Raw genomic sequence first — 24666 nt, forward strand, 5'->3', positions numbered from 1 at the left:
CCCTCTGCTCTTCTGTACGAATTTCAGGAACATAAAATGATTTATTTAATATTTAACATCAAATACTGAGTCAAGGTCAAACTTACCCACTTGTTCAATAATTTGAAGTTGGTTTGTTCAAATCAAATCCAAAAAGGTCCAGACAGTGCATTTGGTTGGTATGTCTCTTAAATTTAGTGGAATGTGTAACAGTGTCCTCTCCAATTTATCTGGTGGAGAAACGGGGTCACTTTGTCTTGGTAGAATTCCCCACGTTCCGGATTCAGCAAGTGGCGTCCTCATCACGGTGTTAATGTACCCTGTGGTAGCCCTGCTGAGGGCCTCTGACCACACAAACGGGTGTGTCTCTTGGCAATGTTATTACACAGGTGATGCTTGTACTTCCTTTTTCATCACCTCCGCAGACACAATATATGGTTACCTTTTCTTCTGTGGTGTTAAATTCCATTAATGTTTACCTGATCCTTCCATTATAAAGTTCCTATACTTAAAGATCAAACACAGTTCCACAACAGAAGTAAACTGTAGAGAAAATTATTTGTGATTGTTTTCTCAATAATTCCAAGGTATATACCTAGTACTACGTGTAAATATATATGGGACAGAAGTTAACTCAACACATGTAATTGGATGCTTTAGGGCTGAGCAAACACACACACACACAGAGTTTTATAGAAACACAGCCCTGCATGGCCTCCAGGGCCCTTTACAGAAAGTTAGCTGATCCCTACTTCAGGGCATTAGGACTCAGCGGTCTCCTGGAAGCTTGGTTGAGGAAAGCTTTGTCTAGATCCACCGTTTCGTTACTTGTTACTCTAATTCTAGTATTTCTGCTAAATTTATTGACCGAATTCTTCTTTTCTCATCAATTATTTTCATATTCAAAATAAAACATAAAGAGGAAACAAAATGCTTCATCCTTCGATTTTTACCAGTTACTGTTTAAAACTTTTATTCCATTCATTTAAACTAAACAGACAGACGAACGTAACCCAGTTCTCTCACTTCCCCACCAACACCCTGCCTCCTGTGACCGACAATCTGTTGTCTAATGAGCTCTTTTCTTTAGAGATTCCACATATAAAAGGGCTCATCCTGTGCTTGTCTTGCTCTGACTTATTCCACTTGGCATAATGCCCTCTAGGCCCACTCCTGTTGTGGCAGATGGCAGGATTTCATGCTTTTTTTTTAATGGCTAAACATTACTCCATCGTGTGTGCACCAACTCTTCTTTATCCATCTAGTGATGCACTTAGGTGGCTTCCGTATCTTGACTATTATACATCTTGCTATGAACATGGGTGTACATCTACCTTTTATTATAATTAGTTTTGTTTTCTTCAGATAAATACCCAGAAATGGAATTCCTGGATCATATGGTAGTTCCATTTTTCGTTTTTTGAGAAATCTCCATAGCGGCTGCATCAACTTACATTCCCACCAACAGTGTACGAGGTTTTGCTCTAATCCACATCCTCACCAACACTGGTTATCTCTTGTCTTTTTGATATTAGCCATTCTGACAGGTATGATGTGGTATCTCATTGTGGTTTTGACTTGACATTGAGCATCTTTTCTATGTCTTCTTGGGGAAAATGCCTATTCGGGTCCTCCTCTTTTTTTTTAAAATAAATTTATTTATTTATTGGTTGCGTTGGGTCTTCGTTGCTGCACACGGGCTTTCTCTAGTTGCGGTGAGCAGGGGCTACTCTTCGTTGTAGTGCGCGAGCTTCTCACTGCCGTGGTTTCTCTTGCAGCAGAGCACAGGCTCTAGGCACATGGGCTTCAGTAGTTGTGGCACGTGGGCTCAGTGGTTGTGGCTCATGGGCTCTAGAACACAGGCTCAATAGTTGTGGCGCATGGGCTTACTTGCTCTGCAGTACGTGGGATCTTCCTGGACCAGGGATCAAACTCATGTCCCCTGCGTTGGCAGGTGGATTCGTAACCGCTGCAACACAAGGGAAGTCCCAAGGTCCTCCATTTTTTAATTGGATTGTTTGGGGTTTGGCGGTTTTCTTTGTTTTTTGGGGGTTTTTTTGCTATTGACTTGTATAATTTCTTTACCTGCTTGGAGTATTAAGACTTTATTAGGTATATGATTTGCAAATATCTTCCCCCAATCAGTAGGTTGTCTTTTCATTTTGTGTATGGTTTCCTTTGCTGTGCAGAAGCTATTTCGTTTGCTGCAGGCCCACTTGTTTATTTCTGCTTTTGTGGCTTTTGCCTTTGTAGTAAGATCCAAAAAACCATCGCCAAGACAGATGTCAAGAAGCTTACTGCCTATGTTTTCTTCCAGGAGTTTTATGGTTTCAGGTGTTACATTCAACTCTGTATGTCATTTTGAGTTAATTTTTGTGTATGGGGTGAAGCAGTGGTCCAGTTTTTTATTTTTATTTTTTGGCTGTACCAGGTCTTAGTTGAAGCCAGTGGGCTCCTTAGTTGTGGCACGTGAACTCTTAGTTGCAGCATGCATGTGGGATCTAGAGTTCCCTGACCCGGGAGGGATCAATCCTGTGTTCACTGTGTTGGAAGGCAGATTCTTAACCACTGCACCACCAGGGAAGCCCCAGTGGTCCAGTTTTTCCAAAACCATTTATTGAAGAGACTGTCATTTCTGCATTGTATATTCCTGGACTGGTCCTAGACTTTTGTTTGTAGGAAGGTTTTCTTGATGACTAATTCAATCTCCTTACTAGTAATTAATCTGTTATGGTTTTCTATTTCATCATGATTCAGTCTTGGTAAGTTGTATGTTTCTAGAAATTTATCCATTTCTACTAGGTTGTCCAGTTTGTTGGCAATGTTAACTGTTCTCAGTAGTCTCTTACGATCCTTTGTATCTCTCTGGCACCAGCTGTAATATCTAGTGTTCACTTCTGATTTTATTTATTGGAGTCCTCTTTTTTCTTGTGAGTCTAGCTAAAGGTCTGTCAGTTTTGTTCATCTTTTCAAAGAATCACCTCTTGGTTTCACTGATCTTTTCTAATTCTTTTTAGTTTCCATTTCATTTATTTTTGCTATGATCTTTATTTCCTTCCTTCTAACTGTGGGCTTCTTATGTTCTTCTTTAGCTGGTTCCTTGAGCTGTAAAGTTGGTTTGTGTATTTGAGACTTTACTTTTTTCTTGAGGTAGGCATTTATCCAAACTTTCTTCTTAGAACTGCTTTTGCTGCATCCCATAATTTTTGGTATCTTACATTTTCATTTTTGTCTTAAGGTATTTTGATTCTCTTTTGGATATTCTTTTACCCATTGGTTGTTCAGGAGCACATTGTTTAATCTCCCCATGTTTGTGAATTTTCCAGTTTTCTTCGTGTTATTAATTTCTAGTTTCATACCAGTGTGAATGGAAATTATTATTTCGATCCTATTAAATTTATTAAGATTTTTTGGTGGCCTAAAGTTTCATCTATCTTGGAAACGTTCCATGTGCACTTGAAAAGAATGTGGATTCTGTTGCTTCGAGATGGAATGTTCTGCAAGTATCTGTTAAGTCCATGTCTATCTGGTCTAACATATAATTTAAGGTTTGTGTTTCCTTATTGATTTTCTGTCTAGATAATCTGTCCATTGATGTCAGTGGGGTATTAAAGTCCCCCACTATTATTGTTTTGCTGTCTATCTCTCCCTACAAGTCTGTTAATATTTGCTTTATATATTTACATACTCTTCTGCTGGGTGTATAAATACTGGCAAATGTTGTATCTTCTTGAAGACTGACCCCTTTTTCATTATATAAAGCCCCTCTCTCTTACTACAGGCTTCATTTTGAAGTTTATTCTGTCTTATATATGGACAGCTACTCCAGATTTTCTTGTGGTTTCCATTTGCATGGGTATCTTTTTCCATCCCTTCACTTTAGTCTGTGTGTGTCCTTACATCTAAAGTGAGTTTCTTGTAGGCAGAATATAGATGGATCTTGTTTTTTCTTTATCCATTCAGCCACTTTGTGTCTTTTGACAGGAGAATTCAGTCCATTTACATTTAAAGTAACTATCAGTAGGTATGTACTTATTGCCATTCTGCTAACTGCTTTCTGGCTGCGCTTGTAGTTTGTTTCTTTCTTCTCTTGCTCCCTTCCTTTGTGGTTTGATAACTATTTTTAGTGATATGCTTATATTCATTTCTCTTTATCGTGTATTTTCTGTAGGTTTTTGCGTTGTGGTTACCATGAGGCTTACACATAATAACTTACATCTACAACAGTCTATTTTAAGTTGTAACAACTTAAATTCAACCCCATTCTAAGCTCATGATTTTTACTCCCCACTCCCACGTTTTATACTTTTGATGTCATGTTTCACATCTTTTATCTTGTTTATCCTTTAATTATTATAATCATAGTTATTGTTACTACTTTTGTCTTTTAACCTTCATACTAGCTTTATAGGCAATTAATCCACCACCTTTATTATGTATTTACTTTTCCAGTGAGATTTATCCTTTCACGTGTCCCTGTTACTAATAAGTGCCCTTTCTTTTTAATTTAACAGAGTTCCTTCAACATTTCTTACAAGTGGTGATGAACTCCTACACTTTTGCTTAAATGCAAAGCTCTTAATGTCTCTAATCTGAATGATGTCTTTACCAGGGAGAGAATTCTTGGTTGTTAAGTTTTTCCTTCAGAACTTTGACTGTATCATGCCTGCAAAGTTTTGCTGAAAAATCTGCTCACGTTCTTATGGGGAGAGGGTGGGGTTTCCTTTGTATGTGACAAGTTGTTTTTCTCTCCTTGTCTTTAACTTTGGACAACTGAGCTATAATGTGCCTTGGTGTGGGTCTCTTTGAGTTCTTGGATGTCTGTTTCCTTCCCAAAGGTCAGGAAGTTTTCAACCATCGAGTCTCCGCCATTTTGGTTATTGTATCTCAGTCATTTTGATTATTGTATTCTTCAGCTGAGACTTCTCTTTGGCACTTTTAAATATTTTCCTTCTCTGTTGAAGTTCTCACGTGTTCATGCATTCTTTTCCCCAGTTTGGTGAGCATCTTTATGACCATTACTTTAGCTCTTTATCAAGTAAATTAGTTCTGTCTCATTAAGGCTTTTTTCTGAGGTTGTAATCTGTTCTTTCATTTGGAACATATTCCTCTGTTTCTTTTTTTTTGCAGTACGCGGGCCTCTCACTGCTGTGGCCTCTCCCGTTGCGGAGCACGGGCTCCGGATGCGCAGGCTCAGCGGCCGTGGCTCACTGGCCCAGCCGCTCCGCGGCATGTGGGATCTTCCCGGACTGGGGCACGAACCCGCGTCCCCTGCATCGGCAGGCGGACTCTCAACCACTGAGCCACCAGGGAAGCCCCCTCTGTTTCTTCATTTTGCTGGACTCTGTTGACTTCTGTGCAGAAAAGGAAACAACCACCTCTCCCAGTCTTGAAGGCCTCATGTGGGAGATGAGCCTTTTTGTTCAGCCCTTCCCAGCTCTTGGTCGTCTCCCAAATCGCTGTGCTTGTTCAGGCAGCCTGATGTATTTTAGTGGCTCCCAGCAGTTGAGGGTATGCCGAGACCTCTCAGTGTCCCAAAGGGGAGGGTCTCAGAACCCAGATTCAGACTGACTGGACACTTTCCTCTAAAGTTCACAAACATACAGGGCTGGGAGCAACTGCAAGCCTGAGTCCCACTGGCCACCAGAGTCAGGGACCTGCAGTGACCCCTGAGTGGCAGGCACAGACAAGTGTATAAACTCTCTTTTGGGGGCCCACCTCGGGGAAAGTGGGAGACGGCAGGCACTCAGCCTCCAACCTATGAGAGCAGCTCTGCACGCCCAACCTAAGCCTGTCCCTCAGGCTGAAGCTCCAGGACAAGCAGGGTGGCCTCCATCACGTGACAGCATGGAGTGTGCCAGCCTGTCCCAAACTGGCCCTCCGCTCACCACAGTCCTGTGGGACCCAGGAATACAAGCCCCTCTGGCCACCAGAGCCAGGCATTCAAGGTGTGAACCATGGGTGTCAGATGCATGTAAAGCCTCCCTCCAAGAAACTTGGGCTCTGGAGGGCCCGCCCTCTGACATCTCTGGAAAGGATTCGGGGGCCCCTAGATGCAGGCTTTATTACAAACCTACCCCTCAGGCCGCAGCCATGGTGATCAGCTAATAAGTCTCCACCAGAAAGACTGAGCTCCTGGTCTATAGTCTTTTGCTGTGCCCTGGGGGTGAAGAACCTGCTGTATGAAATAAATAAAATTAAAAAAAAAAGAACAAAAAGGGAATCCTTCTGATGTTTCCCTATTAAGTAGAATGTTTGCTTACATTTAAGAAAATAGATATTGGTTTAAGGAAGTTCCCAGAGGAAACCAGAAAAGAAGGAACACAGGAACCACCAGAAGCTGGAAGAAGCACAGGAGAGTATGACCCCAGAGCCTCACCAACACCCAGATTTCAGACTTCCAGCCTCTAGAGCTGTGAGACACTTACTTTCTGCTGTTTTAAACCACCTAGTTGTGGTAATTTGTTATGGAAGCCCTAGGCAACTAACACAAAATCCAATCCCATTTCCTCCTGAACCCTACTGCTGCTCCTGAGAAGTCTGCTATCTCTGTTATAGAACATTCTCTTTTCCCAACTGGAAATGGGCCATGTGTTCCATGATTCGGTCCCTTGGGTCTGTATTCTATCCAGTTTCTATCTCATCTCTCAACCACTCATATCTAATATTTCCTCTGCCCCATCACTTGATCCTTCCATTTTACAACAGCGGACAGACACACCCTGCAGCTCCGGACTGTGACCCGTGAGTCAATTATCAAGCAGTTTCCCCACTCTCTGCCGGCTTTATATTCCGCCACAGGGAGCACTAGAGGGGACGGGAGACGGCGGGGAGTGGTGGGGGTGGATTTCTCCCCCCTGGGTGCTCTTCAGAAGCCCACCAGCTTGTCCCTCCTTAGGAAGACGTCCATCACTGGGAAGGCACAGCTGGCAGTTCCAGAGCCGGGCTGGTGCCTGCCCTGAGACTAAGGTCCAGCTTGCGAGACCCTCCTCACCTGCAGGTCTGATGACCCCAACCCTTCTCTTTATTCCCCCTGCCTCACACCCTTTCAGCTTTTGTATTCCTCTAACTTGCATTAAAACAAAGACCCACGTGAAACTCTCCACTGAAGTATCTCTGTGACCGCACACTGAACGATGGACCAGAGGCAACTTCTCCCGCCACGTCAACCCCTTTATCTCCGTGATGCGTTCTGCACAAGCCCCACGCAGCTCTTCCAGTGTGGTTCTCTCCTCAGGTCTAACTAAGCTTTAGAGCCCAGTTATCAAGTTATTATTCCAATTACCATATTTACATTTCTAGAAGTTCCTTCACTATTTGTTTCCTTTGAATCTGCCTGTACCTTCCTCAAGGTTATTTCCTCCTGATGTTTCCAATTTCTTCTTTTTTATACCTGATAATGCTAAATATTTTTCTCTTTTGTCTGCTGCACCTACTAACCGCTGCTCACAGTGGTGCCTCCTCATGTCTACTCCTCTTCAGCACGGGTTTATCCATGGTCCTCCTTCCTGGGGCAGAGATTCCCTAGACGGACCACTCCCCACCCACAATTTGATCTGACAGTCTGTTTCACTAACTTACTGCTGTTTTTAATCCCCCTAAAAGCAGCTTCTGATAATTTTCCTTACTTGGTTAAGATTTCAAAATGTTCTTAAAAAGGGTATTTACACAATATCAGACAAAGTATTATACTGAATAGCAAACAGAATCTCCACGTAATTGAGGCAAGAAGAATTTTTAGGTTTTGCATCAACCACACTGAGACAAGGAAGTCTCGACGTCCCCTTCCATATGGGCTCATTTCACTCAGCATGAGTATCTGTCAGACTCCAGTCTTGTAACATCCTTTTTATACAAAGACAATCCTAATAAATCGCGGTATATTTATTTGGCCTTTTCCTTTTCTTTTTGCTTTTTAAAAATTTTAGTGAGAAATATAAAAATGTACCTTTTTAGCCACTTTAAGTGTAGGATTCAGCAGCACGGGGTACATTCACAGCGTTGCACAACCACTACCGTTACCAACTCCAAAACAAAACAAAACGAAACCAAACGCGCAGATAAAGAGAACACAAAGAAGGGGGGCCGGGGTGGGCAAAATGGGTGACGGTGTCAAGAGGTGCAAACTACCAGTGACAAAACAAGTCAGTCCCGGGGATGTGATGTACACTGTGGTGACCACAGTCCGTAACACTGTACTGTGTATGTGAAAGCTGCTCTCATTACAAGAAACCAAATTCTTAACTTATTGTGGTGACCATTTTGCAATGTACATAAATGTCGAATTGTGTTTACTCCTGAAAATAAGGGAATGGTGTACGCCAATCGTACTTCAACTTAGTAAAAAGTCAAATGACAATGGTACCTAATAAGAACTCCATTGAAAATTACAGAACTCTGTTGAAAAATATGAAGAAATAAAAGCATAGTTACTATTTTGAGGAATTTAAATCTAGCACTGGAAATAAATTATGCAAAATCTCAACGTATGATATACCACCAAATGTGGCACAGGCTACATTAGTAGATTAAACGCACTAAGCGTTCTAGAATGAAGAAATGATCAAGGTCAGAATAGGGTTAGCCTATTAAGAATCAGAAGGCAGGGCTTCCCTGGTGGCGCAGTGGCTAAGAATCCACCTGCTAATGCAGGGGACACGGGTTCGAGCCCTGGTCCAGGAAGATCCCACATGCTGCAGAGCAACTAAGCCCGTGCACCACAACTACTGAGCCTGCGCTCTAGAGCCCACGAGCCACAACTACTGAGCCCACGTGCCACAACTACTGAAGCCCACGCACCTAGACCCCGTGTTCTTCAACAAGAGAAGCCACCAAAATGAGAAGCCCAGGCATCGCAACAAAGAGTAGCCCCTGTTCACCTCAACTAGAGAAAGCCCACGCACAACAACGAAGACACAACATAGCCAAAAATAAAGTAATTAATTAAAAAAAAAAGAAATCAGAAGGCAATACCCTAGGAATGACAGGGGAAATCACATGATAAGGCCAGAATCCTTTAAATTTTACAGCCAAAATGTGTTTAAAGTTTGCATGTTAACACTGCATTAAAAAGCCAAATCTGGGACTTTCCCAGTGGTCCAGTGGTTAGGACTTGGCGCTTCCACTGCAAGGGCCCAGGTTTTATCCCAGGTCAGCGAACTAAGATCCTACAAGCCATGCAGTGTGGCTGGGGGAAAGAAAAACAAAAAAAGCCAAATCCATGTTATGCTACTATTTTATTTAAACTTTAAAAAAGTTCAATAGGACTTCCCTGGTGGCGCAGTGGTTAAGAACCCGCTTGCCAATGCAGGGGACACGGGTGCAAGCCCTGGACCAGGAAGATCCCACATGCCTTGGAGCAACTAAGCCTGTGTGCCACAACTTCTGAGCCCACATGCCACAACTACTGAAGCCCACACACCCAGAGACTGTGCTCCACAACAAGAGAAGCCACCGCAATGAGAAGCCCGTGCACCGCAATGAAGAGTAGCCCCCGCTTGCCACAACTAGAGAAAGCCCGCACGCAGCAACGAAGACCCAATGTAGCCAAACATATATAAATAAATAAATTTTAAAAATAAATAAAAAGTTCAATACATTTACTTAAAATACTGGTCTGTATTTAACAAAACCAAAATGCTCTGCTATCCAGTGATTTATCAAGTTCAGCTTATAAACACCACTGCATCTAACATGTGTGTTTTAAGTACAAAGGTTAGAAACCCCGCACACCCGCGCACACCGGGCAGAGGGAGGCTTTTCTTAAGCACATCTCCGCTGTGTAAGCTTACTTCTGCGAGAGTCACCTTTTTTCAATTACACACGGGGCCGCGGCGGAGCCGAGAGTGAAGGCGGGGATGGAAGGACCCCAGGACGGCAAGGGCGAGGGCACTGCCGGGCCGGCCCCGAGCCAGCCAGACGGCAGGGCTCCCGGGACACGCCCCCCCTCCCGCCCCTCCTCAGACAGCCCTGCTGCCGGAGCCCTGGGCAGAGCCCTCCTACCTTCCACGGCCTTGACCCTTTCCTCCAGCTCCCGTTTCCTCTCCTCCTTCAGCAGCTGCTCCTGCTCCTTCTTCTGCACCGCCAGGAGGATCTGGCGCTCCTCCTCCTCCGCCCTGCGCTTCTGTTTCTCTATCCTGCCGAGCACAGGGGTCTCCTGCGAGGGGCCAAGAAGTTCAGTCAACACACAGTAAAGCAAGACCACGCCTCTGAGTAAAGATTCCACGTTCTCTATTCAGCACACAGTGCCAGACAGCTGGGTGACTTTCACCCCAGCTACAAGTTCATCTTCTCATCTGTACAATCAATGAACGGACGCAGACACACACTCACATTAAGACACACAGTGGGGATCAGAACAGGTGAAGCTTGGCCCCGATGACAGATCTAATTTGTAGTCTTTGGGAGATAATCTGGAGAGCAGACCGGAGCAGAGAGGCGACATCACTGTTAGATTTAATCTTTGATAAAAGTGGTATCTTAAAAAGCACCTTCGGGCTTCCCTGGTGGCACAGTGGTTTAGAGTCCGCCTGCCGATGCAGGGGACACGGGTTCGTGCCCCGGTCCGGGAGGATCCCACATGCCGCAGAGCGGCTGGGCCCGTGAGCCATGGCCACTGAGCCTGCGCGTCCGGAGCCTGTGCTCCACACGGGAGAGGCCACCACAGTGAGAAGCCCACGTACCGGAAAAAAAAAAAAAAAAAAAAAAAAAGGCACCTTCATCTATATAACTAAGAGAAGGATGAGCTAGCACAATTTCAATAATGTGCATGCCTTCGAAACTCCCAACTTTTGCACTTTTCTTTACTAATCAAACAGTAAATAAAATGGAGGGTTCGGTGGGAAGGGCCACCGTTTTGCCTTAAGATACAGAAAAGAGATGAAGGTGACGGCACAGAAATGCACTGCTTCCCTCAGACTGGAGAGCTTTCCCCTTGTTTTTCAACCCAAACAGCATTAATACATGATTTCAGGTGGTTAGTGCGAATGCGATTGCCTAAGAAATTTAAGGAAAGAAGAGGAAAACAGGACCATTACCATCATAATTTCTGAAAGTTTTACTCTGGGTATTTCCAACACAGCTAGTTCTGAGCCATTCTGTAGCCCAGAACACGCAAACTAGGACTGAAATCGTTATTTTCAATTTCTTCCCTTGACTTCTGTGCTGATGTGTAAGGTAGAAGTTTTTCTTTTTTAAATTGTTATTGAAGAGGTAATAATTGTTGCCTGCAACAGAGAACACCTGTAAGTTGCAGAGACACAGAAAAATGAATCAGGTGTCTACGAAGGGAAAATGCCAGTTCCCCTTACAGAAAAGATAATGCTGATTATCCCACGTTAAGTAAAACTAAATCAGGAATATGACTTTTTCTTAACAGATCTTTTCAGTAGGAAGAAGACCTAATAAGAATCTTCTAAGCTAGATATCTGTATTCTGTGGAAATTACACAAGTGGTCTTAACGTTGGGGGAAAAAAAATGACAGCTGACTGCCATCTATACAAAGTCATAATTAAACACTGAAACCACTCTCGTTGAAATTTTCTACTATTTTTTTTTATGGTCCTTAAAACTTGTTTCGATTGTCATTTGACTCATAATTAGGAAAGCAGTCTTCCCTAGATAGTAGACCTTTTGAAAGTCAAAGGTTTTACTGTTCAAATTCTGAGCCTGACTTTAAAATTTAACGGTGGCTACTTGACAAGGTAAAAATATGAACTAAGAGAAGAGAGATGAAAATGAAAAAAATGTTAACCATTATTACTGCACACATGACACTGTACTCGGCCACCCAAATAGAATTAAACAAAGTTCCCTAAAATCTCTCTCCTATAACCAGAGTGGGCAGTGCACACGAGCTAGATGTCCTTTGTGACACTGGGCTGCCGCTGGTGTCGCACACAGACAAGCCCCCTGAGGCTGGGGAGGCACCTTCCGTCGCTCTGCCCCCAGCTCCACAGGTCCCTAATTATTCCAACTTTTGGGCAACATCTTTACCTAGTTGAGAAGTTACAGTGGAGCTACTGTTAACAAAGCAAAGCAAACCAGAAGAACGCGCTTTTACTCTTTTCAGCTGTACAGTGACTCCAAGCAGACGCCCCTAAGATGTCAACTGATAGGGTGGCAGAAAGGCAGGGCATAGGGGAACACAAGCCTCGCCAAGCGAATTATTTCATTCAAAGAAAAGGGCACTGCTTTCTACGCGTCAGACCCAATGAAAAAGCAGAAAAAAACAAGCACATATAATAACCACTAGCTATTTACTGCATACAATGATGACAGCAATGTGTGCCCTGCCCCTGCCTAACAAAGGACAACATGAGAAATGCTCTCCCTTCAGCGAGGACAGAGACATACCAGAGAGGATCTGCACCTTAGTAAGGACTGAGGACACGCAGCCCCAGGGCTGCTCACCAGAGTCACCTGGTCAACACACAAGAGAGGCACTCACGCGTGAAGACAATGGAAGGAGGGGAAAAGGGAAAAGTAGGTAACTACGCACATCCTAAGAATATCTACACAATTTTTTCAACAAATACAACGATGTACTATTCTTAATATGGGAAGATGTCTTACAAAGCAGTTAACAGTAGCCCCCACCAAGAAAATGAAACATGAATACAAAATTCACAGAAGTAGGTAAAACACGTCCATGATCATGAGGAAAAGCAAAACAGCCTTTTCACTTACAAAACTGTACAAGATGAAACACGTAACACGTCTGCTAAGACATGGCAACATGGACTCCCTTAGTGAGCTGGGGACACAGATCTTCTGGAGGACAAGATGGACACACGTATCAGGAACCCTGAACAGAGTAATTGCACTGCTGTGACTTTATCTTAAAAGTGAGACAGCGAGGCAAAATATCTGAGTACATTAAAGTCAACATTATTTAAAACAGTGAAAAACTGTAAATATCCTAAATGTTTACAAATAGGTAAAACTACATAATCACGATGCAATCATTAAAAATTGTTTTTTCTGAGGAATATTTAATGAAATATGAAAAGGCACCTTGATGTTAAATGAAAAACACATGTCACAAGACAACAGTCAGTGTGATCCCAGGTTTGTAATAAACGCCTAGAGAAAGGGCCTGAAGCAAACACGTGAAACTGTAACTGTTACCACGTCTCCTGCACTTTTTACGAGAGTTTTCTGTAAGAGCGTGTAAATTCTTTCGGACACAGAACAGCCCCTTCCCAAATAAGCTGGGGAAATCAGCTAGTATTACCTGCTCTAAAAGACCCAATTTTTATTAACTTCTTACCCCCACTACCATGTGATCCCTATTAAAAGTCTAAAATTCAAAGGTTAAAGTACCAAAAGGTTACTATCACGTACAGATTTTATGGTGAGGTATTAAAATTGATTTTAAATAGCTTAAGATATTTCGATAACAATGCAGCAGGAATTTTTTTAATTAATTTTTTTATCGGAGTATAGTTGGTTTACAATGTTGTATTAGTTTCTACCGTACAGCAAAGTGAATCAGCCATACACATGTCCACTCTCTTCTAGACTCCGTTCCCATATAGATCATTACAGAGCACCAAAATAGAGTTCCCTGTGCTATACAGTAGGTTCTTATTAGTTATCTTTTATATATTGAAGCAGGAATTTTAAAATTTAGAAAATTATAAATGCCAAGGACTGCTGCTAAATCAGAGATTCTGCATCATTCAGAAATACATGTAAAGATACTGGAGTGAAATTCACAGGAAATGAACAACTTTAAGGTGCAGAACCTTAAAGGGGCATTCAGTATATTCACAACGTGTGCGACCACCATCTGTGTTGAGTCACAGAACATTTCACCACCTGAAAGAAAGCTCCGCACCCAATAAGCAGTCACTCTGCATCCCCCACTCCCCAGGCCCTGGAGACCACCAAGCTATTCTTTCTATGGATTTACTTATTTTGGACATTTCACATAAATGGGATCATACAATTTGTTGTCTAGTTAGTTCTTTTTTAAATGCATTAATATTTATACCAAGCACATAAGATGTAATAATTGAATAACTTGAATTTACGGCATCTTAAAAAAGCAAACTGTTATAACAACAGTTAACAAACAATCCTGTGAAAAAATGGGCAGAGGATCTGAACACTTTTCCAAGGAGGACATACAGATGGCCAACAGACACATGAAAAGATGCTCAACATCATTAATCATCAGAGAAATGCAAATTAAAACCTCACACCTGGTAGAACGGCCATGATGGCCATCATCAAAATGACAGGAGATGGTAAGTGCTGGAGAGGGTGTGGAGAAAAGGGAACACTTGTACACAGCTGGTGGGAATGTAAACTGGTGCGGCCACTATGGAAAAGAGTATGGAGGTTCCTCAAAAAATAAAAAACAGAATTATCATATGACCCAATAATTCCACTCCTGCGTATCTTTCCAAAGAAAGTAAAAGCACTAATTTGAAAATGTATATGGACTTCTTTGTTCATTGCAGCATTATTCACAACAGCCAAGACAGGGACACAACCTAAGTGTCCATGGATGAAGAAGAGGTGGTGTATATACAGTGGAATATTACTCAGTCACAAAAAGAAGGAAATGCTGCCATTTGTGACGACATGGATGACTTGAGGGCATTCTGTTAAGTGAAGTAAGTCAGAGACAGACAAATACGGTATGACCTCACCTGTATGTGGAATCTAAAAAAACTGAACCCACACCAAAAGGGTTAAAGACCCAAAATAAGACCAGACACTATCAAACTCTTAGAGGAAAACATAGGAAAAACACTCTTTGACATAAACCACAGCAAGATCTTTTTCGACCCACCTCCTAGAGTAATGGAAATAAAAACAAAAATAAACAAATGGGACTTAAACTTAAAAGCTTTTGCACAGCAAAGTAAACCACAAACAAGACAGAAAGACAACCCTCAGAATGGGAGAAAATATTTGCAAATGAAACAACGGACAAAGGATTAATCTCCAAAATATACAAACAGCTCATGGAGCTCAATATCAAAAAAACAAACAATCCAATTAAAAAATGTGTGGAAGATCTAAATAGACATTTCTCCAAGGAAGACAGATGGCCAAAAGGCACATGAAAAGATGCACAACATCACTAATTATTAGAGAAACGTAAATCAAAACTACAGTGAGGTATCTCCTCACTCTGGGTCAGAACTGCCATTATCAAAATATCTAGAAACAGTAAATGCTGGAAAGGGTGTGGTGAAAAGGGAACCCTCCTGCACTGTTGGTGGGAATGTAAGTTGATAACAACCACTATGGAAAACAGTATGGAGGTTCCTTAAAAAACTAAAAATAGAACTACCATATAACCCAGCAATCCCACTACTGGACATACACCCTGAGAAAACCATAATTCAAAAACAGTCATAGGGCTTCCCTGGAACTCAGCCATAAAAAGAAACAAAATCAAGTTATTTGTAGTGAGGTGAATGGACCTAGAGTCTGTCATACAGAGTGAAGTAAGTCAGAAAGAGAAAAACAAATACTGTATGCTAACACATATATATGGAATCTAAAAAAAAAAAAAAATGGTACTGATGAACCTAGTTGCAGGGCAGGAATAAAGAGGTAGACATAGAGAATGGACGTGAGGACATGGGGTGGGAGGGGGAAGCTGGGGCAAAGTAAGAGTAGCATCGACATAGATGCACTACCAAATGTAAAACGGTTAGCTAGTAGGAAGCAGCAGCACAGCACAGGGAGATCAGCTCGGTGCTTTGCAATGACCTAGAGAGGTGGGTTAAGGAGGGTGGGAGGGAGGCTCCAGAGGGAGGGGATATGGGGACATATGTATGCATGTGGCTGATTCGCTTTGGTGTACAACAGAAACTAACACAGTGTTGTGAAGCAATTATACTCCAATAAAGATCTATTTAAAAAAACGAAGGTGGTCAAAAGGTACAAACTTCCAGTTATAAACAGGTGACCGTAGTTAATAATACTGTACTGTGTATGCAAAAGCTAGTAAGAGAGTAGATTTTAAAGGTTCTCATCATAAGAACAAATCTGTAACTGTGTGAGGTGATACATGCTAACTAGACCTACTGGTGATCATTTTGCAGTGTGTACAAATATCAGATCATTATGTTGTACACCTAAAACTAATGTTATAAGTCAATTACATCTTAGAAAAAAAAAAAAAAAGTCTGTGATTTGGAGAACTCGACAACAACAAAACTCAAAGCCCCCAGAGTGCCTAGGAGCAAGAAGGAAGGTCCAGAATCTGTGCTGCAACGTCCTGACCGCCCCCACCCGCAGTGGCCCTTCTCCGGGGTTTCAATCCCTGCCTGGTCCCCAAATGCTTTCTCCAGACTGCCCCCACCCTGGGTTGCCTGCTGGCATAAAAACACCTCTGCTTAGTGAGATACCTCTTTGCCTCACAATTTCTCATGCCCCTTTCTCCTGCATCATAACGTGTTATAATTTCAGCAGTTCCCATCTGATGTGAATTCTGAACAATTATCATTTTATACAAATTGCATCACACACATTTGGGAAAAAATATGTACGTGGTGCACCAAGAGTCTGTTTTAAATTTCCGTGCTACTTTTCAGCAGTGGATGGGACTTATGACCTGAAGACACCTGTGGCAGTTCAATAGTTTAAACTCCAGTAGTTTAAAGAACAAGTACATACAGTCGAGTCAACAAAAACCAAACAAAAAACTAGCAGTTAAAAAAAAAAATCTTACACTGTTTTGCACTGCAACTTTTTTTCTTTAGAAGGGGTCAGCTGCAGACGGGGCAGGGCTGTGTTTAATGCTGTGCAGAGAAGAGGCCTGTGGGACCAGGACAGGGTTTCAATGAGAGGCTAATTAGAAACAGCACTTTGAAATCCTCTCAACAATTACAAATAGAATCTGGCTGAAGCTGAGCCCAGGACTCCCCGTCCATGCCCCCCACCCATCCCCAGCACACATGGGACCCGAGCTCCCTGGCAATGGCATGTCCAGAGTCTCCTGACAAAAACAGTCCAGGAGGTCAGGGAGACAGTGTCCCTTCACTGGTATTTCCCCAGGAGTCATAATTAAAAGACTCTCTGAGGCACTAAGATTGGACTCCTGGGTGACCAGAAACCCTGCCTGTAAGCCATTAAAGACCTGAAGATTTTCTGCTGTTTAAACAAAAGCACAAAACTCATGCCACACTGAAGGCTTTCTCCAGGATGTTCAGCACTGTAACTGACACCACAAATCTCTTCAATACCACGGTTACTCGTGTCTAAGACCAAAGAGCAGCATAAACAAACAAACAATGCTGCAAATAACCTAAAACTTTAGTGTTTGAAGCCAGGCTTTTGCTGGCAGCAGTGAAGAACCTGCCTATCTGTATTCAGATTACTCTGCAACCAGATGTAAACTAGGGCATTTAGGACTCAGCCCAGGGCAGTGATCAGAAAATGGGAAGACTTTCAAGGAGGTGGTTAACTAACTGTCCAGATACAAAGGCAGCGAGAGCCCGTCAAGGGGAACAAGGCAGAAAACCAGTTGAGAACTACAGCTGGACAGCCTGACTGAGGCCACCTCCAACCAGGGCCTCGAGGGAAGGAGAGATTGGGGAGACCTGCAAATCAGGCACAACAGGACTGCCTCAGTTTACCTCCTGGTACAGACATACTTATGAGCTGAAGAAAAAAGACACAGAGAATAAGGCCAAATATACTGGAAATACAGAGATTTATAAATGAGCTTCTCCCCTCTCGCGGATCAAGGTAGAATGCACTCGGTTAATGGCCAAGTCCCTGAACACACAATCTTGCAGTCACATCAACGGCCGCGAGGCCGCAGAGGGTCCACACTGCCACAAGCCAGCCAGACACGGCCTCCAGGGGAAACGTGCTCTGACCACTAACTGCTTGAACAGCCAATGGGATGGATGCTAAAAGGAGACAAGGCATTAAAAAGTGGAGCGAGTCTGGGAACTGGGCAGCAGGGGAGGCGGGGAGTGCCCCCTCAGTCCTGCCCGCGCCCCCCTCCCCCATCCAACCACTGTCATCAAACATCCCCGCCCCCTGCAGTCCAGGTCCCCCGGGCCTCATTCCGCCCCCATCTGCCCACTTTTACATTTCAGTAAATACAAACAGCAGTTTCGTCCCTTCCTACAACTGTAATGCTGAACAATGTCACAGATGTTCCCAAACAGAGGTGGCTCCCGGGGACTGCTCCCCCCGAAGCATCTCTTCACCAAACACTGTCTCAACTCTTACCCTGCCCCTCCCAGTTCGCGTCCCCCTCCAGGACATGCGAGCGCCCCTACTGCACAGGGAGCTCCGGAAGCCCATGGACGTCCTGCTCCAACTAAGGAAACGGGGCCTGAAATGCCGAGAGCTCTCCTCACTGTTGCTTCCTCTGCACTTTGTCACTATTCCTTTGTTTTCTTTCATGGCCAGACTTCTCAAGAGGTCAAACACCACTCTGACCAATAACTCCTCTTTTACTCACTTGCAACACGACCTTCATTCCTATCATCCTCTAGTGAAACGCTCCCCCCAGAGGCCATCCTCCCCTCTAGGCCCACGCTTCCAGAGCAGGGACCCTACAGCTACTTGCTCACCTTGCAGTTGTTCCTGATGGGGTCTGACCCCAGGTGTGTCTTCCTGAAACAAAGACCGAACGACATAGCCTCCGACCACTGCCTCCCATGGACAAACAAGCAGGGGACGGCCAGGGGACTCCAAAGTCTGACTGTTCCAGCCCAACCGCCACTCTGAGTCACAACATATCTTACACGCCAGCCACGACCCAGCACACACGCTCTCCGACTGCACTGCACACGACCCTGCCTCTGTACTTCTGCTTGCCTTGACCCTCCGCCCGCACTGCCACTGTCAAAACCTCAGCCACCCTGCAGGGCTCAGACGACACAGTTCTGCTGCTCCAACTCTCAGCCCCAGTTCCTTCCATCTTTGCCTCTTGTGTTCCTATTACATGTGTGTCTGTTACGGAACGCATCATTCTCCTCGGTATTACAATAAATAACGATGTGAGTATCATCCCCGGAGATTAGGGGAGCCCAACAGGCAACTTACGTCTTAGTTTTACAACTCCTTCTCTTTCTAGAAATGCATCTTATATAAAAGAATACTCCATAAAGGCTTGAGGTTTTAAAAATGAAATCAAGGTAAATAAAGAACTTGGGATAGAAGGAGTACACGAAATAAAACGGGACAATCTTTTCTGAACAATCTTTTTCTGTAAACCCTTCTCTCTGCTCCCTCTCACACACTCACCTATTGCTCAGTGGACTTGACGGACAGGTGGTCAGACCTCCGCCCGGGCTGCAATCCTGTCCGTGTCCTCTGTGGACGCTTCCCCTACAGTTACAAGTGAGGAAGAGCGAGGACAAGATGGGTGAGGGTATCCTCAGCTGCTGCTGTTGCTGCCACTGCCACCAGTCGAGAGGGGCCTGGAAGGGCCAGGTGAGGCTCTACCTAAACAAGGGCCTGTGGCACCCCAGGCCAGTCAGCAAAAATGACAACTCAGCTCTACAAGGCCCCAAGCAGCTTATTCACTTAAAAACGTTCAAAAAAGCTCAGAGATACCATGTGTCAAACTCCCTGAATGGTGTTAACACTTTTAACAAGTTTTGTCTCATATTACCAAGGAAAAGCCAGTTTCATCACCTCGGGCTGCCGGGAGCGGCTCTCAAGGCGGATTCCGAGCAGCAGGAGGGCAGCTCTCCTCTAGAGGCGGTTCTGTGGCCCGTGAGGCTGGAACAGGTAGGAGGACGAGAGACAACAGGCTCAGCCGTGAGGGATCCCAGAGCTTCCTGGGGGTGTGGGACCCCCAGATGATGTCAGAGGCTTGGCAGCGGCCGTTACACGGAACTTCAAAGGCCAACGTCAGTTTTGGAATTCCTGTGGACTGAGCCCCAAAGCCTCACCGTCATAACCTCGTATTGAGAAACGGTAAGCAAGGGCTGTGCAGGTGAGGCGAGTACGCTCTGTGGCGTCATATCAGCATCACGTACGTGTGGTCTGGCACCACTTAACTGAAACACTGGAGACCTGTGGCATCAACGAGGTAAAGCAACGAAGGACGGAAAAAGCTCAGTGGCACTAATGCCACTAAGTGGAGGTTTATGCAACCCAAACGAACCACAGAACGGCAGGAGATCTGCTGAGATGGGGGATCTAGAAAGCTTTTCCATCATGAGAATGACCAGCTTCAGTAGAGATAAAATCCCAACCGTCAAAGGGGAGCATGACCCCCTTTACCCCAAAAGCTACTGCAGCAGCTCCTCAAATGTGCCTATGAGCGACTCCTTCGGACGTTCAGGCCCAGGGGAAGAGCCCTCGGGCCACGAGCTCTCTCGGGGGACCAACAGCAAAGGGGCCAGGGGGCCACCTCCACCTCTGCCGAGTGAGGCAGGTGCTGGGGCCAGACAGCGCTGCGGTTTCCCTGTCCTCACAACCATCTTCTATGTGACTTATCAACTTATCTGTTAAAGACCTGATACGTATGACACACCTGACTATCACTGTCTGTAACCTTAGCTAAAATGCTTTCACTAGTCTACACCCCCTTGACTTTAATCTTGCCATAAAAGTTTAACTTTCATGTGGTCAAAGCGGCCTTACCTTCTGGTTCTTTCATTATTTCAAAGTTTACAGGACTATCATACCTCCATGAGTTATCCCATCAGCTTTGCCTCTCTGTAGATTTGCAATTATTTTGGTAAGAAACGTGGATTTAGTTTTCTATCAAAATTCCTCGCCAGTTACAAGCCGCCATAAACAATGGAGGGACCAAGTGTCAATCCATCGCTAAGTACTAGGCCAGGTACTGGACAATGGTCCTTCCCACAGAAACTGGGAAGTTATAGTACTTCATTTTTTACTAATAAGAAAATCGAAATTCAGAGCTATCAGGAAGCTCATCCAAACGGGCAGCTATAAGAGGGCGGCGCCACACCTACGGGGGTTCCTAGAGGAAAGCTCACGACACGCAGCCCCCCAGACCCTGTGGCTCTGCGCTTGTCATACTGCACTGTAGCCTGTAACGGTGTCTATTCTGTTTTACTGGATGTGATTTCCATTTCACACTCAAATCATAGGTGCGTTTATTACTAGAACAGACCCCTTTCGGCCAGTATAACTTGGATGGGTACTGGTAGGTACACACAGTCACTGTCAAAGGAAGAATCTACACAGTGTGTGTGTTTTAACTTAATGTATAAAAATGTACTGCCATTCACTAGTCATATGATGCAGGCCCACTGAGGGGGTTCCTGGAGATTCCCTCCTACCCTCTTATACCTTTATCTGCCCTTCCAGTTTTCTTTTTGTAATCGCAAGTGAGATGATAATGATACTTGCAATCCAAATACCGAAACCATAAGATTGTAATGAATTTTTTTCCTTTCATTTTTTACTATTTTATCCTAATTTGACAGTCAACCTTTCAGAAGCAACTCATCTTTGTTTTTAATAAAAACTTTTTATAGAAAATTTTATGCCCTTATTTTGTTTCATAATATTTAATTATGTGAATTCAGTAACGAGAACAACGGACGCACACAGGTCTGTGAAAACATCAGCAGGATGCCCAGCTCGCAGGTTGTCATTTCCCGTGGGCGGCCTCTTGAATGAAGACCCCCCGAGGGTGCTACTGATGTCTGGCCTCTGTGCCAGGACAAGGCAGTGCTAAAATGAGTCACCCCACTGCCCCCACCCGCAATATCTACGTTCACCGGGTATGCTCGAGGAGACCTCTGTTACGCTGGGACTTGGCTAAGGCGACAACAAACCTCAGTTTATCTTGGTGACGACTGACATCTAAACTTTCCTTCAAGAAACACAGAGGTCTGGCATCCTTACTCGAGATGTGAAGATACACGTCCTCACAGCTTTGTACCTTCTTCTCTCTCATCAATTCTGCACAGGCACAGTCAGATTCACAGCAGCACCTGTTTTGCTGCGGCGGCCAGTAACTGTTAACCTTTAGCAGGCATAGGAACGAATCACAGAGCAACAGAACTACCTCCAGCCATCCTGCCAGGCTGGGACGAGAGCAGCGCGCGGTCCAGGTGATGCCCACGCAGGACGTCGGGAGCCAGCACTGCTGTGAGCGCTAAGCAACAGACTTCGTTAAGTGCAATTCTATTCCCCCAGACGAAACGCTCTAAAATTCTGCCTCTTACTCTTTTCTTACGTCACACACACAAGACTTCCAAGACAGTATTCCCGTACCACACATGCCACTTAACCCCGATGGGTTATGAGTTATTATTCTTTTGATGAGGAAACGGTCTTTACTTGTTAGTGCACTTTTAAAGCCTTGACATTTATATTACTGAATGAAGAGCGGATTTAAATTCATCAGGAATGGGGCACTAAGATAACTATATCTCAATGGACACAGTAACCAAGCCACTTCTTTCTTTATTTTTGAACTGTTCGGAAATTATCTTTCCGTAAAGGTTTAGAAAATTTTACCTGTGAATAAATCTAAATGATTCTGGAGCTTTTGATGGGATGCTTTTGTGAAAACTCTTCTTCCCTAATTACTGGTCTGCTAAGGTTTCTGGCTGCATAATTTAGATTCTGGGTTTTTTTGGGGCAGGGATCAACACCCCATTTCACTAATGCTTGCAAATTTACAGCACTGTATAGCTTTCAAAATATCAAATCTATTATTTCTTTTTTCAGCTTCTAATTTCATGGTTCTTGAAATTTGTATTTAAGGTTTACCTTATTTTAATTTTTCGTTCTCTTGCAAAGAATCAACTCCTGAAATTTTCTGTATCAAAACCATCCATTTTATGCCTGTAAAAGTTTTTTCCCTTAGTTACACTATTCAAAAGTCTGAGGCTGAATATTGCAGTTAAAAAGACAGAATTATAAAAGAAAGTTTAAGCAGATTAGATAAATGCCTTACAGATGATTTAAGGTGCTGTCATTAATCATATCAATAAAGTCATATACAAGGTTATGTAAAGTTATAAAACCAGCTCTATTTAATAGCTACTTTAAGAAAACTAGATTACGTATTTCAAGTCCTGGAAAAATGGTCACAGTGCACTGTGGAGGACAAGATCCAAGTGTAATTATAGTCAACGGGATTAAGGACGTCGACGGGGAGACGCTCACCCATGAAAATGAAATTCCGTGACTTTCTACAGTTCACCCCAAAGCGCCAGCCTGCTCAATGGTTACAAGTATCACTGAGTCACGACAGATCAAGTAGCATTATCTGTCACGTGGCCCCACCGCGGTGCTGCCGCGAGGGTTTACAAACACTTTCTCTTCAAACGTCAGGGGCAGTGCTCACATTCTTCTGTCTTCTATTACAAAGTATTAAGAATCAGAAGCATCAGATTTATGGAAACTGGGTGGCTGCCAGGCACCCACCACAGAACGGGTGTTCCAGGAGGTCACCTGTGGGGTTACAATGATGGGGAAGACATGGCTCCCGATCCAGAGTTGCTTAGACAACTCCCAATGAAATGAAGCCGGGAAGCACACCGGGGGGCGGTGGGGTACACCCTCGCTTGGGAGAGGCAGGGGAGAGCTCACAGACACCAGGTCCTCAAGTGGGGTTTCTGAGAGCCTTGGAACAGGCGGGGGCAGGCAGGGGGCAGGACGAAGCCAGGGTTCGGTGCCCTGCAGTCAGAGGGGGCAGCCAGCACTAGAGCCACAAAGAAAAGCACCTTTAGAGCCTGCTGTTAGAAGTAGACAGACCAGAAGATGATCTTTTTTAAAAAGGAAAGAGAAAAAAAAAAAAAGGCAGGAGTCTATGTACAGGGAGAGGTACACACAGGGTGCTCTGCAGAGACACATCTGGGGCTCAGGGGGTGGTTCCCAGGGGATGCTGGGGAGGAGGAGAGCTGGCTCCCAAGGGTGAAGAGCGGTGAGGACGGGGTAGAGGCATGAGGATTAAATCACATGGCCCATACTGAAGGAGAGTGGGGGCACGAGGTCCCATTTTAATGTCCCAGGTGAAGAAAGATGAAGGCTGGACCAGCTGCAGGAGAGCGTGGAGTGGAGGGTGCTCAAACCTCTAATGAAGGAACCCTTTACCAGAGCAGCTTGACGCCACACACGGAGGACAGGGACCCTGTCTGCACACCTTCTGGGCAATCATGCTGCAGATCTCGGGCAGGAAGTCCTCGCTGAGGAGCTTGTAGAGCTGCCGCTCTCGCAGGGAGGTCCTCTCCCGGAAACTCTCGGTGACCTGTCTCCACTCCTCTTCTGTCTGGCACAGGAGCCACCAGGAGCCTTGGCCTGGCCCCTGGGACCCTAGAAGAGAAAGGGGTGGCTCAGTAAACAGATCCCATGAGACCTGTTTCTTTCTATCTTCAGTTTCAGTTGGACCCTGGGTTATGATCAAAGCCAGGTAATCAGAAAAATGGGGGGCCCATTACCTTTTAAGGTTGATGCTGTGTACTTCTGATTTTCCTGTTACTATCATTGTTTACAACTAAGAGATAAGAATACGTAAAGGCAATACAAATATAACTATCGTAACCTTCATGATAGATTCTAATATACTAGAAATGCTTTCATGTGTTTACTTTTCTGCAAAAATGGTTTTGATTGAGCTTTTGCAGTCTCGCTTGTTGCACTGAGATACACTAAACTGCTATTTCTCCCCAAATTTATACAATTTGGATCCCAGAACCGAAGTCTAGGGAGGAACCCAGTACACTTCCTTATGTAGTAAAGCATTTTACTGGGCT

At 44.2% G+C, this 24666-nt stretch overlaps 1 protein-coding gene across 3 annotated transcripts in view; it reads right to left on the reverse strand.

The window, feature by feature from the left end:
• CECR2 (CECR2 histone acetyl-lysine reader) overlaps positions 1-24666 on the reverse strand; it is a 65912-nt gene that overhangs the window by 19342 nt on the left and 21904 nt on the right. For 2 of the 3 annotated variants that reach the window (XM_024733411.1, XM_024733410.1), the window contains 2 exons: positions 24057-24226; positions 9982-10135 (listed from right to left, as the gene is read on the reverse strand). In XM_024733411.1, coding sequence (XP_024589179.1) covers positions 9982-10135; positions 24057-24226 — 324 coding nt within the window. Of the gene's footprint in view, positions 1-7927; positions 7987-9981; positions 10136-24056; positions 24227-24666 lie in introns of those variants that run through there. The other variant, XM_024733412.1, reaches the window with a different exon arrangement.

The sequence above is a fragment of the Neophocaena asiaeorientalis genome, unplaced genomic scaffold (genome assembly GCF_003031525.2).
Source record: "Neophocaena asiaeorientalis asiaeorientalis breed wild unplaced genomic scaffold, Neophocaena_asiaeorientalis_V1.1 scaffold150, whole genome shotgun sequence".
Lineage (NCBI taxonomy): Eukaryota > Metazoa > Chordata > Mammalia > Artiodactyla > Phocoenidae > Neophocaena > Neophocaena asiaeorientalis.